The sequence below is a fragment of the Sinocyclocheilus grahami genome, unplaced genomic scaffold (genome assembly GCF_001515645.1).
Source record: "Sinocyclocheilus grahami isolate Dianchi unplaced genomic scaffold, SAMN03320097.WGS_v1.1 scaffold346.1, whole genome shotgun sequence".
NCBI lineage: Eukaryota > Metazoa > Chordata > Actinopteri > Cypriniformes > Cyprinidae > Sinocyclocheilus > Sinocyclocheilus grahami.
Genome location: NW_015505525.1, coordinates 1,277,618 through 1,290,830, shown reverse-complemented (window position 1 = coordinate 1,290,830; position 13,213 = coordinate 1,277,618). Strand labels below are relative to the sequence as shown.

The following is a 13,213-nucleotide window of genomic DNA, read 5'->3' as shown; positions in this document are numbered from 1 at the left end:
ATATATATGTTGCACTGACTGTTATGGGACAATTGATTTATCACTGACTCCTAACTGCATGGGTGTTGCCCAGAAGGATGAACACAAGCTTGAAGGGGTGGGGTTTAAAAGGATCAAATTATTGAATGAAGTCCTGCATGCATCGCCAGAGAGAAGTCTGTCATTTTCACCAGAAGGTCCAGTTATGACAGTTTAAATAAACGCCACAAGGTCAATAAAAAAAAAGAAAGAAAAACATATTCACAGATTAATTGTTCACAGATTATAACAACATTAATTTAGAAAATAGATGCTGATTTGAGGCAGTCCAGCGCCATATGATGTGAATCAAGTTTTATTAGGTTAGTAATGTTTTTAATTTTAATCTTTTTTTTTTTCAGACGTACTATTGATTTCTGAAAATACCATAATAATATCACACATACAATTTAAATGGAGTTGGTGAATTCAGGTTTTAAAGCATGTTCATTGGCTAGCTGCAATTGTTGAATCTAAATAACCATAAAAATAACCATAGTTTTCTAATTTTTCTGGTAAGTCAGTTCTTTCAGAGCTCCTTGGTCACAGATTTATTTAATTTATTATTATTGTTGTCGTTGTTGTTGTTTTAACAGATGAGGTTGTACATTTTTGCTATGCTTATATGCTATCCCTAAAGAAACACTGGCATTTTTTAGTCAACAATGACATTAAAAAAACGTAAATGTGTGTTTCTGCAACTAGGGTACTTTTGACTCTAATTTTTAAAATCAACCTGTGAATTTTAATTTTAACCACCAGAGTCTGTAATACATATAAAAAGGTCAACAAAATTGCATGGAGTCATTAAGATTTTAATCTGGAACATGTTTATTTTTTATGTTTTTCAACTCTTCTTCTTACAAAATGTCCTTACCACAACGTTAACAATAACGTTCATTATATACATTTTTCTTTTTTAATTTCTACAAAAATGTTATATATTTCAATAGATTTTTCACATTTTGTGCAGTTTTGTAAATACTGATATAAAAAAATAATATACAAAATAGGGGATTTCATGGTTTTCGCTATGCCATGTCAAATTTAGACAGTAACCTTAGATGTCAATTGTTTCCATACACAGTAAATATGACATATTTAGCTTTTTATGACAGATGTTGCAATTTCAATGTGTAAATCATCTCAACTCAAATGCTAAAATATTTTTTTGTAAATAAAAATATGAAAAAAATAAAATAAAGCAGAGCTGCGGTAATGACATCTTGTGTCGGTAAAACAGGCTAACGTTACTGTAGAGAACAACAGTAAACGTAAATATAATTTACAATAGACTGAATATTTGTAATTTAATATACAGTAAACCTTGAACTTGCCTCTACCGCAACACCTAAATTTGCTGCGGTAACGTTAAATTAGTTTTTTTTATTAGTTTAGACTCTTAGCGTCTTAATATATATGACTTAAACAGTAATATACATTTATTTTTCAAATGTAGTTCAACGTACAGAATTACTAAGCTGTATGATAAGGACACAATAAATACTGACACAGAAAAGATGATATTTACCTTATATATTTGGGATCTTGTGAGTGAAGTAGTGAGGTGGCCTAATCTGTCAGCAATGTGCTCACGTGCTAATTTCTGTTTCCATAGAACTAGACTTGTTTGTCTTTGATAAAATGTCATAATAAAAGCCTTTTTTCATCTTTGCAGTAAGGACTCAAAAGTGTGGGACAGGCACATTTAGCTGAAAAAATGATTTAAAAAAATTATCAGTAAATAATACAAAAAAATGTAAGATGCTGTAAATTAATATGTATATTAAACAATTCCATTTGAAATAATGTCAAATTGTAATTCAATTAGATTATTTTACGTGACTGCCCAGAGTTGTGGGACATGAACAAAAATGGTGTTTGGACCTATAAATGCTTAATAATTTTATATTAAATCACATTAATCATTAATTATATTTTGTCAAGGTGTGTAATGACACTGTGAATATATTTATAAAGCGTATGACAAATTTGAACATAAATCTGAAATGTCACTGCTGGGATTTAAAAGTGCCCTTAGTTGCAGAAACACCCAAATATTCCACTTTGACAAGTTACCTGATGTGTAACTCTTTCTTTTTCTTTTTGAGTCATATATATGTGGCTATTGACTTTCAATTAAGTTACAAACTCATCCTGAAAATGATTCATTGGAGTTATAAGTGTGACAACTAGCCCCGATCTTTCGAACAAAACCAAAACAACTGAAACGTAAAATCAAAGTAGCAGCATCAATCTTATTTGCATTTCTGTTTTATTCAAACCATTCTTCGGTAATAACGCATGTTATTCTTTTAGGGGGGGAAACCCCTTCCACCTAGCGCAAAAAGACTTTTACCGTAACAGGAAACAGGTACTCTTCTGACGTAGCAAGTGGGAAATTCAAATTTTTCAAACATGTTCGAATGAAAGATGCTTTGGCATTTTTAATTTTATATCACATTGTAAACATATGTAATCTCGAGTAACAGCGTAAACTGTTGCCTCTTTTTTAACATTACATGATAAGTTTTCGTTTTTTATTGTTTTAAACTGAATCATTGGAGCACAGCTGGTGAGTTGGTCAAAACAATCCTTTATTATGATTGCTTTTACCAGTTCATTAATTGTGTTAGGTACATTTTAAAGTTTTCACCTTTGAGGAATGTGCATAATATATCCAGTACAGTTACATTGCTCCTCGAGTAACGTTAACTTAGCCGATTCAATAACGCTGTAGGAATGTTGAGCTGTCTTTCCACAGTAGAAACCAATCGAGACAATAAAAATAAAAAAGGATTCTTCTCGAAGATAGTCATCCGGCATTGATAGGGTGAAAAATAAATATAAAACCTACTCTTTGTGGTTGAATCTTCTGTTTTGTGGTTTGATCGTGTTGTTTGTTTACACCGTTGTGATGATCACCATTCTCACCAAGTAACGTTACTTGATATTGCAAATGTGATGAGTGTCACTTAATCGGTGGTTTTCTATAAAGGTGTCGCTAAAAATGTGTAACTAAAAGAAAAAATGCTGTTTTAATGCAGGTGTGTGTGTCCTCAGCATGCCTGTAGAAAGCACTTCTGAACTTCTCAAGCACTATGAGGTTTATGAAACCATCGGCTCAGGTAATGTCCATTGATTGTGCTTTTATGTAATGCTTTAGTGATCGTGCATATGAGAAACTTTCATCAAGAGCACATCTTGTTTTATTCTGTTCTAACCCATAGGTGGGTTTGCCAAAGTCAAACTTGGTATACACATACTGACAGGAGAGAAAGTGGCCATCAAAATAATGGAGAAGAAAGACCTAGGGGTAAGATCTTCTTCTTTAGGTTGGACTTGCCTTAAAACACATTTTACGATTGCACAAATTCTTTTGAGGATTAATGAAGAAGTATGGAGATATTGCTTAATTTATTCTACTTTTAGATGGAATACAGTTGTTAGCATGCTGAAAACGAGAAGAGTATGCATTTTGGAAAAGAAATGCTCTTTAAAGTGCGCGTTACCTGTTTTTAGGATGATCTGCCCAGAGTTAAGATTGAGATTGAGGCTATGAAGAACCTCAGTCATCAACACGTGTGTCGACTCTACCATGTCATTGAGACATCAAGCAAGATCTACATGGTGCTTGAGGTATGTTTTCTAGAAAGTGATTCTGATGCTTAATGAAAATAAATTAAGCTTCATATGTTTATATGCATATATCTTGTCACTCTTAGTACTGTCCTGGAGGAGAACTGTTTGATTACATCATTGCTAAAGACCGGTTGTCGGAGGAAGAGACGCGAGTGTTTTTCTGTCAGATCATCTCTGCATTGGCCTATGTTCATAGCCAAGGCTATGCCCACCGAGACCTCAAACCGGTGAGTTGGTTGAACAGAACATTTGACTTTTAAATAGCTTAATCATATACTGAGTTCTCCCATTAAAGGAACAGATCACCCAGAAATGAAAAATGTCTTAAATGAATAGTTCGAAAATTAGCTGAAAATGTACTCACCCTCTGGCCTACCCAGATGTAGATGAGTTTGTTTCTTCATCTAAACGTATTGTCTGAATCGGGAGAGAAACATGTACAGATCAAGCACCATTTACAAGTGAAATCGCTCCAGAACATTTCTAAACAAATGTGTTGGTGGATTTTGATTGGAATGGAAAACGGGATGGGCTTTTTAACTGGAGGAAGGCTCTTATGGATTATGGATTTTACTGTATTTTGTCCAAAAGCGGCGGTTTAAAGTTAAAATGCCTTTAATGATGAATTAGTTTTTACAAACATGCCACTTTTCACTCACTAGATGTTAATTGATGGATTGGAGTTGTTTTGATTGCTCGTTGATTATTGTGATGCTTTTATCAGCTGTTTGAACCAGTCGTTCCAAAATGTGTTACTCTGTGGAACACAAAAGAGAAATTTAGAACACTGTGCTCAATCCTCTTTTCCATTCAATTACAATAAACAGGGACTGAAGCTTTTAAGCTTTGAAAAGGACACAAAAGCACCATAAATATGGTCCAACTTGTCCGCCATATTCCAATCTAGGTGGCCATGTGATAGCTTGATGTAAGAAATTGGCTGAATGATATTCAGATTTGGAAAAACATGAGGATGACTAAATGATGACAGTGTTTTCATTTAGGAGTGAATTATTCCATTGTCAATGTTTGCTTGACACAACTGTTTCTTACTGACCTTAGGAAAACCTGTTGATCGGTGAAGATCATAACCTAAAACTCATTGACTTTGGCCTTTGTGCCAAACCAAAGGTGTGTATCCATCTATTATGTCCATTTTCTTGCTTAGTCAAGTCACATTTATTTATATAGTGCTTTATACAATACAGATTATTTTAAAGCAGCTTCACAGTAAACAGGAATATAACTTTGTTGACTTGGTTTTGAGTCAGGGTAAATAGTTTAATAACATTTTAAAAGTTGTGAATTTTACTTTGATTAGGGCGGTTTGGGTTTTGAATTACTGACCTGTTGTGGCAGTCCAGCATATGCAGCTCCAGAGCTCATTCAGGGCAAGGCGTACATTGGTTCTGAGGTCAGTGTGGCATATGCGTTTCGTGTCCAATGTATTTGAAAGCAATGCCAAATTAAGCATGTATATTTCTTGTGATCTCATGGCACATGTGTTTCAGGCTGATGTGTGGAGTATGGGCATATTGCTTTACGCTTTACTGTGTGGTTTTCTTCCATTTGATGATGACAATTGTATGGTCCTCTACAGAAAAATCACAGTAAGTTTGTGTTAGATGTGAGCATTAAATCCCACCACAACTATTTATTCATCCATGCATTTATTAGGTTACTGAAATAAAAGTAGTTTTGTATAGTATGTGATCTCATCTTATGCAATATTGGCTTGTGTTTTGACAGAGAGGCAAATATAGCAACCCCCACTGGCTTTCACCTGCTAGCATTCTGCTTCTAAACCAGATGATGCAGGTACTGTGCATGGTTTATGAGTCTGTTTCATGTGTTTTAGTAAGGCAGTACAATTGAATGCAGTTTATTTTCCTCTCCTACAGGTGGACCCAAAGAGGCGTCTGACTGTGAAACAGTTGCTTGATCACCCTTGGGTCATGAAGGGATACGGCACACCAGTGGAGTGGCACAGTAAACATCCTGTAAGATGAGCTTTATAGTCAAATCATATGCCTCCAAGATCCAATTAGTCAAGTAAAGCCAATAATTTTTTATAAAACATTTCTGAGCTTCAAAGTTGTTGTGATTCGTAGTATTTACTTATCCATTACAAATTATATCTGCTTTAGTTCCTTTAAAGTTTTAACAGATCCATATGACCTTAATGTGTTTACGTCAAATGAAACAGACATGGGTCAGTATGTTTATTGATCAGCAGTGTTCATTGATTCTTTATTGATGGACACTCAACTATTAAGCACAGCCAATAAATGTAGAGAATACTGTATATGAGTCATTGAGTCAATGTATAACTTCCTTTTGTATGTTTGTTCTTTTTAGTTGGGTCATATAGATGAAGACTGCATCACTGAAATGGCAGTGGCTTTTAAACAGTCCAGACAACGAACAATCCAACTTGTGTCAGAGGTACTGAGTGATTCATGTGATTTAAAATGAGTATTATATTTATTCATATTAAAATGCATAAGTATTTATTTATAAGTGTATAGATCTAGCAAAGACACTACTGTTCAAATGGAACAGTTTAAAAAAAATGTTTTTAAAGGAGTCTCACAAAAGCTCCATTTATTTGATTTTATTACAATAAAAATTGTAATATCGTAAAATATGATTACATTATTCAAATTTAATTTATTCATGTGATGGTGAAGTTCAATTTTCAGCAGCCGTTACTCTTGGCTTCAGTGTCAGATGATCCATTAGAAATCATTCTAATTTGCTGATTTGGTGTTTAGGAAACAATTTAATGGAATAGCTGCTTAATAACCAGAGAAAGATAACAACTTCGAAGAAAAACATCATTATCGCTTTACCACGACCACTAGATGTCAGTAGATGCCAGTGCATTGGCCAAAGCTGCTTCCCTTGTTCATAATTCCCTCTGTTATAAACATCAGTATTATATATCAATCACACAGAAGAGAAATCCTTACTCTGTGTGTTTTTTCAGTGGAAGTACGATCAAATGACTGCCACCTACCTGTTACTGCTGGCTAAAAAGCATCAAGGCCGCCCTGTGCGTCTGAGAGCAGAATGCCCCATGATTGACCCCTTGTACTCTCCTTTACAGGACATACAAGTGAGTTCAATATACACATATTTATGAGCATTATGAATGCACAGTGGTCAGCTTGTGCTATGTTTATTATACAATTACAAAGTACTTTAAAAGTCACACTGGAGTGATAGAGGTGTTTATTTATTAATATTACTATAGTCATGTTTGCGCGACGTATAGAGTGTGATTTTGTGTGTCTGTCTCAGCTGAAGAAGAGTCTACGCTTCAGTGAGGATGATGATGGTGTTCACCCAGTGGTGCGTGGCTCTATGGTCTTCCCCACTGATTGCTACGATGACGAGAATCCCTGGACCCCTCTCACGCCCAAGAACACACACACCACAAACACTCCACGCATGGTTAGCCTCCATGTTCTCTTTATTTGTCTGCTCTTCCCTCTTGTCCATTGCTGCTTATACAGCCAGTCTTTTTTTAACATTTAACTTCCTTTTGTATTTCTCCAAACTCTCCTTTTCTCTTACTGCTTCTTTTTTTGTTAGTTAATAATGTTACTTGTTATTTAATGTACTTTTTTATCCAAAGTGACATACTGTCCTCCTGAATTAATGCAATGTTGATAGACCTGGATTGTGTTTGGTCAGTTATCGGTAAAAAAAGTTCTAAAGTTTAAAAATGTATAGCCGGAATAATTAAGATTTTATAAAAATGTTTTTATAAGAAGTCTTTGATGTTCACAAAGGCTGCATTAATTCTAGTCTTTAGTGTCACTTTCCTTCAGAAATCATTTCTAATATGCTGATTTGGTGCTTAATATTGTAGATCTTGAAAACTGTTGTGCTTGAGGCTCATTAATAATTTTTTTAATATACTTTTATTCAGCAAAGACACATTAAATTGAGCAAAGGTGACAGAAAAGACATTTATAATGTCAATAATATGAATTTCAATTTCATATAAATGCTGGTCTTTTGAACTTTCTATGCATCAAAGAATGTATCATGGTTTCCACAAAAATATTAAGCAGGAAAAAACTTTTCATTATTAATATTTAAGCACAAATAATATTTGATACCTAAGTACCAAATCAGAATATTAGAATGATTTCTGAATGATCATGTGACACTGAAGACTGGAGTAATGGCGTAATTCAACCACAGGAAACAATGACATTTATACCTTAAATGAGAGAATTTTAAATTGTAAAAAATAATTCACAATATTGCTGTTTTACTGTATTTTTGATCAAATAAAAGTCAGCCTTGGTAAGCATAAGAGACTCAAAAACATGAAAAAGTCGCATTTATTCCCCTTTTAATAACATTTTTAGGCAACATGAAACAAATTTCAACACATTTAACTTGGATAATGTGGTTTCCAAATTGAAACCAAATGTTTAGCAGGAAGTAATGTTGGGCATTTCACTGTCAAGCTTGTGATTCCCAGTGGCTCACTCACAATTATTACTTTACAAATGATTTGTCATTACTAAAGGAAATACTCAGTGTAGTAACCCAGAAAGCGCTTTAGTTACTAATTATTGTGAAAACTCTTGTCGTCTTCAGAAGCTCACCTCTGAAACATCGGAGAAGCGGCGGAATGAAATAGGCTACTCCCCCATCATAGAGCAAGGGAGACCCCGTCAACAGAAGCCAGAGAGACGTGATAGAACCAGACAAAATAAAGAAAACCTTGCTGTGACAGGCACAGATGGAGATGTGTTTGCTCTGCCTGCCCCTCGAACTCCAATGTGCAGCAGAAAGACCAAATCCAACAGAAATGTTGCGACAACACCTAACAACAACATCACTACCACAAGCAGTGACGCGAACAAAGGTGAGCTGGATAATGAATCAGTTGAGCATCACAACAAGTATACACTTTTGCTGTTATAATCCAAATATGTTATCCTAAATCTCATCACTTGTATGAACCTGTCTTTATCTACCTTGAAGAGCACATTTTTTTTCCTGAATGAAATTAATTCATTTATTTTGTGCGACAATTTTTATGTGCTGTATTTTTTGGAATTTCCCTTATATGTGACCCTGGACTACAAAACCAGTCATAAGTAGCACGGGTATATTTGTAGCAATGGCCAACAATACATTGTATGGGTCAAAATTATCAATTTTTCTTTTATGCCAAAAATCATTAGAATATTAAGTAAAGATCATGTTCCATAAAGATATTTAGTAAATTTCCTACTGTAAATATATCAAAACTTAATGTTGGATTAATAATATGCATTGCTAAGGACTTAATTTGGACAACTTTAAAGGTGATTTTTCTCAATATTTAATGGTTTTTTTTGCACCCTCAGATTCCAAATTTTCAAATAGTTGTATCTCAGCCAAATATTGTCCCATCCTAACAAACCATACATCAATAGAAAGAATATTTATATTGAATAAATATTTAAATATATATATTTATTCAGCTTTCAGATGATGTATAAATCTTAATTTAAAAAAAATGACTCTTATGACTGGTTTTTGTGGTCCAGGGTCTCATATAGTGGCCTCATATGCTTAGGGTCAGTAAGATATTTTTTATTATTAAATAATGAATATTGTTATTATATTTTTAACATTGAATTGTGATTTTGAACTCCTTGGGGCTGGGAGATTTTTTTGTTTATTTATTTTTTAATTCTTTGAAGGAATTGACAGCTGAAGAAAAGCATTAATAGCGATTTAACAGTGAATGGAATTTCTCTGGAGATATCATGTCTAATCGAGGCTTTCACTGCTGGCAATACCTGGATCTTTCCTATTATCTTCGTGTGCTCTCTGATAAAGCTTACATAAGTCTAAATAGTCATTTTCTGCAAACACTGCACTTTTGGTGTCGTTCAGTTCTAGATGCTTTAATGGCATATCTGGGGTTTAGAAGAATATAGCTAAAAAGAGTGTTGGTCATCTAGCATCTATAGTTTGATTCAGTTGACCAGAGTGTGAGTGTGTGTCTCTGTATGGGCCCAGTGTGTCTGGGGAAACGTCTTCATGTCCCAACATCCACTGTGTCCACCTCGTTACTGTCACACACCACCTCCTGCACTGGAACGGACAGGTGTACACTGGGGACGGAGTGTGTGTGTGTGTGTGTGTGTGTGTGTGTACGAGAGACAACTCCCGAAGCGCATACTGACAGGTGTACGTGTCGCTGTTCCCAGTGCTGCGGCAGCATGTAGCATGTAGTGACGTGTTTATCCTGTGTGTGCAGGAGCGGGCAGTGCCACTAAAGAAGTGTCCCGCAGGAGAGAAGTGGACCAACAGCAGAACGGCCAACAAGGAGAACTGGATATACTGGCTTTCAGCCCTGAAAGAAGGTAGAGGACTTTGTCTTTTATGAGAAGAGTCAAATAACCAGCAGAAAGAAGGAAAAAGAATGGAGTGGCGAGGACTGTGGGGTTTAAAGGTGAAGTGTGTAATTCTGTCCTATAAGCAAAAAGAATTATAAAATCACAGGTTTCCCCGTTTCATCCAACAAATGGCTTTTAAATACATATACATAATTGACACATCACCTTAAAAATTTTTTTATATATATATAAAATATACGACTTTTTTTGGGGGGGACAACGATTATTTAAAATTTTAACTGCCCAATTTTTCAGTAGTAGCCTCTTGGCAAATGCTGCATTGCATTGTGATAGTTTTGTAATTATAAAAATGTGCAATTATGTTCTAAACTGAATTTCCCACTTGTCCAGGTCTCGATCTCTGGACCTGGCTGGCTGTCAGGTGGACAGTGGGCAGAAGCGTAAGGGAGGTAGAGTGTTTGGCAGTCTGGAGAGAGGCCTAGATAAAGTTATTACAATGCTCACACCCAGTAAGAAGAGAGGACCTCGAGATGGACCACGCAAAATTAAGGTATCATTCGTCTCATTTTTACATTTGTGTTTAGCCTTTAAGATTATATTGTTTGTCTGTTGTTCTCCTGGATGCCTAAAATGTCCTAATTCTTAATCATATTCCAATTATGATTTGGCATGTTTATCACACTGCTGGAACCAGGCACATTGCTTTAGCAGTGACTCCTCTCATAAACAAAACATACACATAAACAAAGTTTTAAAAGGGATAGGTCATCATTTACTCACACTCACGCCGTAAACCTGTATGACTTCTTTTTCGTGGAACACAAAAGGAGATGCTTAACAAAATGTCCAAGCTGCTCCCTTTCATATAGAAAATGTGGATGGAGACCAGGGATAGTCAAGCTCCAGAAAGGACAAAAAGTTTATTTCTTCTTTATTTCTTCTAAGTTTATTTCTTCTGGTGAACACGAAGATATTTTGAAGAAGTAAATTAAGAACATTTACTTCATGTCCATATTTCTTTCCATTTAATTTCAGGTAGTCTCTCCATATTGCACATTTAGATGTTTGTCAGTTACTACATAACTCATGCTCTGTTTTTTTTAGGCTCAATACAACGTGACACTCACCAGTCAGACTAATGCTGACCAAGTGCTCAATCAGATTCTCAGCATTCTACCAGAGAAGAATGTAGACTTCGTTCAGAAGGGGTAAGTTAAACCTTTCCATCATGTGTTTCTTGAAACGGCAATTCAAATTAGTTTTTATGCTAAACCAGTGGTTCTCAACCAGAGGGGGGCGAGGCCCACTAGAGGGCCTCAGAAAAACTTCAGCAGGATGAGGAGTATTTAAATGAATAAATTAGTATTAATATATTAAAACAATATAATTCTAAATTCTATTATTTTTATTATTAGTAGTATTTATTTATTTAATTGTATTGAAGAACCTACAGTTCTGGAATACAGAACATAACTGCATGTTAGTTTTAATATAATAAAAACTTTTGAAAACAAGCAGCTATCATAATACCTGGAAATATAGTCAAAAAGGTTGAGAACTGCTGCTCTAACCAAATAACTTGGTTTATTTGTTAAATTGTTTAATGCTATCATAATGTCCTCTTTTTCTGTTAGCTATGCTCTGAAGTGCCACACACAGTCAGACTTTGGAAAGGTGACCATGCAGTTTGAGCTGGAGGTTTGTATCCTGCAGAAGCCTGAGGTGGTCGGGATCCGTCGACAGCGGCTCAAAGGTGACGCCTGGGTGTATAAACACCTGGTAGAGGACATCCTGTCCACCTCCAGCATCTGATATCATTTTGTCTACTTTAAAAGTGACATCACCTCTTGCCCACCCTGAGTTTAATGTGGTGGACATAGTCTGTTTTTTGATGTCTATTACAGAATGCCCTACTTTATACTTCTTATGATGATGATGATATCCATAATTGTTTATTATGTGCAGGAGGTGGTACAGTATTATTCTGCCTTTGAGAGAAATGCAAGTATTTTGTTGTCACTTTACTTTTTAATGACCTAATTTAGCAATAAGCAATACTCCTATAGCATTATGGCAGCAATTGTATCTTATTTGTCTTTTGTGTTTGTCTCCATGATGTATTGTCTATGTCATGTTTTATTTGTTTTAATGTGTAATGTTTCCAATCTGTTACCCTTTTCTAGATGTCTGTCATTTTGTTTGTTTGCTTTTGATAATGTCAATCTGACATGTAATTAAATAAATATTTTTAACACTCATGTCTCACTGTATCAGTGACAGATGTGTTTTAAAATATTATTTATATCAAATAAGACATTTCCCTCAATTTGGACTTATTAACCTTACCATTATCCCAAGCAACTGCCCAGTGCCCACAGCAACATAAAAATTTACAAAAATCTATTTTCATCAAATTTCACCCCATAAATAGTGCCTTGTGAGTATGCCGTGGTATATTCCTAATCTAAAAATATAAACGATATATTAAGCAAAATTGGATATATGTGGCTATCCATGTAATTAAAGTTACTGTATATTCCAAACCCTGAATAATTACTGTAAACCTAATTGTTTTATGCATACTTGCGCTATTCACCTGTGCGTGTCATGCCATACCATAAACGGAGAGGAAGGGGAAAGCTAGTTCCTGGCTGGTGTATGAGTAGTGCAAAGCTGCAAGTGATTTGTGACAACTAACTAGAAATATTGACCATGAACTGTGCAAAACTGTAAACCCCCAAAGGATTACCAGTTGTAAAAACTACTCCCTCACAGCGTGAGTTATGCTGCGTTCGCGCCATGTTGTAATTATCGTAATTCCGAGATGACAACACGATGTTCAACTTGGTGCTGTTCACGTACTTGTACTGGAGATTATCCGTTTCTATAGTGAAAGTCAATCAAATGAACCCATGTGAAAGAATGTTACTGGCAGCTGTTATAACACAGTGCAAGTAACAGTTGCTATGCAAATGCGTTATTACACTTTATAATTTCTTTAGGTTGTTATTACATGGATAGCCTAGATATCTAACTGCATGTCTTTCATTTATGTTCACATTACTTTTGTATGAAGATATCTGCATTGGCAAAAGTCAATTAGACAAATTTTAAAACATAAATATTACGAAATAACGCCATTTTTCTCTGGTTCCGCGTGAGGTGCAGCGGTC

At 35.1% G+C, this 13,213-nt stretch overlaps 1 protein-coding gene across 3 annotated transcripts; it reads left to right on the top strand.

The window, feature by feature from the left end:
- Window positions 1-2,330: 2,330 nt before the first annotated feature.
- Window positions 2,331-12,132, top strand: melk (maternal embryonic leucine zipper kinase). 3 transcript variants are annotated; one of them, XM_016228947.1, is made up of 18 exons: window positions 2,331-2,392; window positions 3,066-3,146; window positions 3,249-3,334; window positions 3,541-3,657; window positions 3,744-3,887; window positions 4,723-4,791; window positions 4,982-5,074; window positions 5,172-5,270; window positions 5,410-5,478; window positions 5,562-5,660; window positions 6,019-6,105; window positions 6,650-6,778; window positions 6,964-7,116; window positions 8,281-8,551; window positions 9,941-10,046; window positions 10,431-10,590; window positions 11,145-11,248; window positions 11,675-12,132. In XM_016228947.1, the coding sequence occupies exons 2-18, from the start codon at window positions 3,083-3,085 to the stop codon at window positions 11,850-11,852; spliced, it is 2,028 nt and encodes a 675-aa protein (XP_016084433.1). In that variant the 5' UTR covers window positions 2,331-2,392; window positions 3,066-3,082; the 3' UTR covers window positions 11,853-12,132. The 3 variants fall into 3 exon arrangements, with proteins under 3 accessions (XP_016084433.1, XP_016084435.1, XP_016084432.1); XM_016228949.1 differs by having other exon boundaries at window positions 2,375-2,593; window positions 3,082-3,146; XM_016228946.1 differs by having other exon boundaries at window positions 2,375-2,593.
- The last annotated feature ends 1,081 nt before the right edge of the window (window positions 12,133-13,213 follow it).

What these genes read in the sequence shown, in the direction of transcription:
- melk (XM_016228947.1), top strand. Translation starts at nt 3,083, where the DNA reads ATGCCTGTAGAAAGCACTTCTGAACTTCTCAAGCACTATGAGGTTTAT. An exon ending in CCCACCGAGACCTCAAACCG is followed by an intron (nt 3,888 to 4,722) that starts GTGAGTTGGTTG and finishes TACTGACCTTAG; the next exon opens with GAAAACCTGTTGATCGGTGA. An exon ending in GCCTTTGTGCCAAACCAAAG is followed by an intron (nt 4,792 to 4,981) that starts GTGTGTATCCAT and finishes TACTTTGATTAG; the next exon opens with GGCGGTTTGGGTTTTGAATT.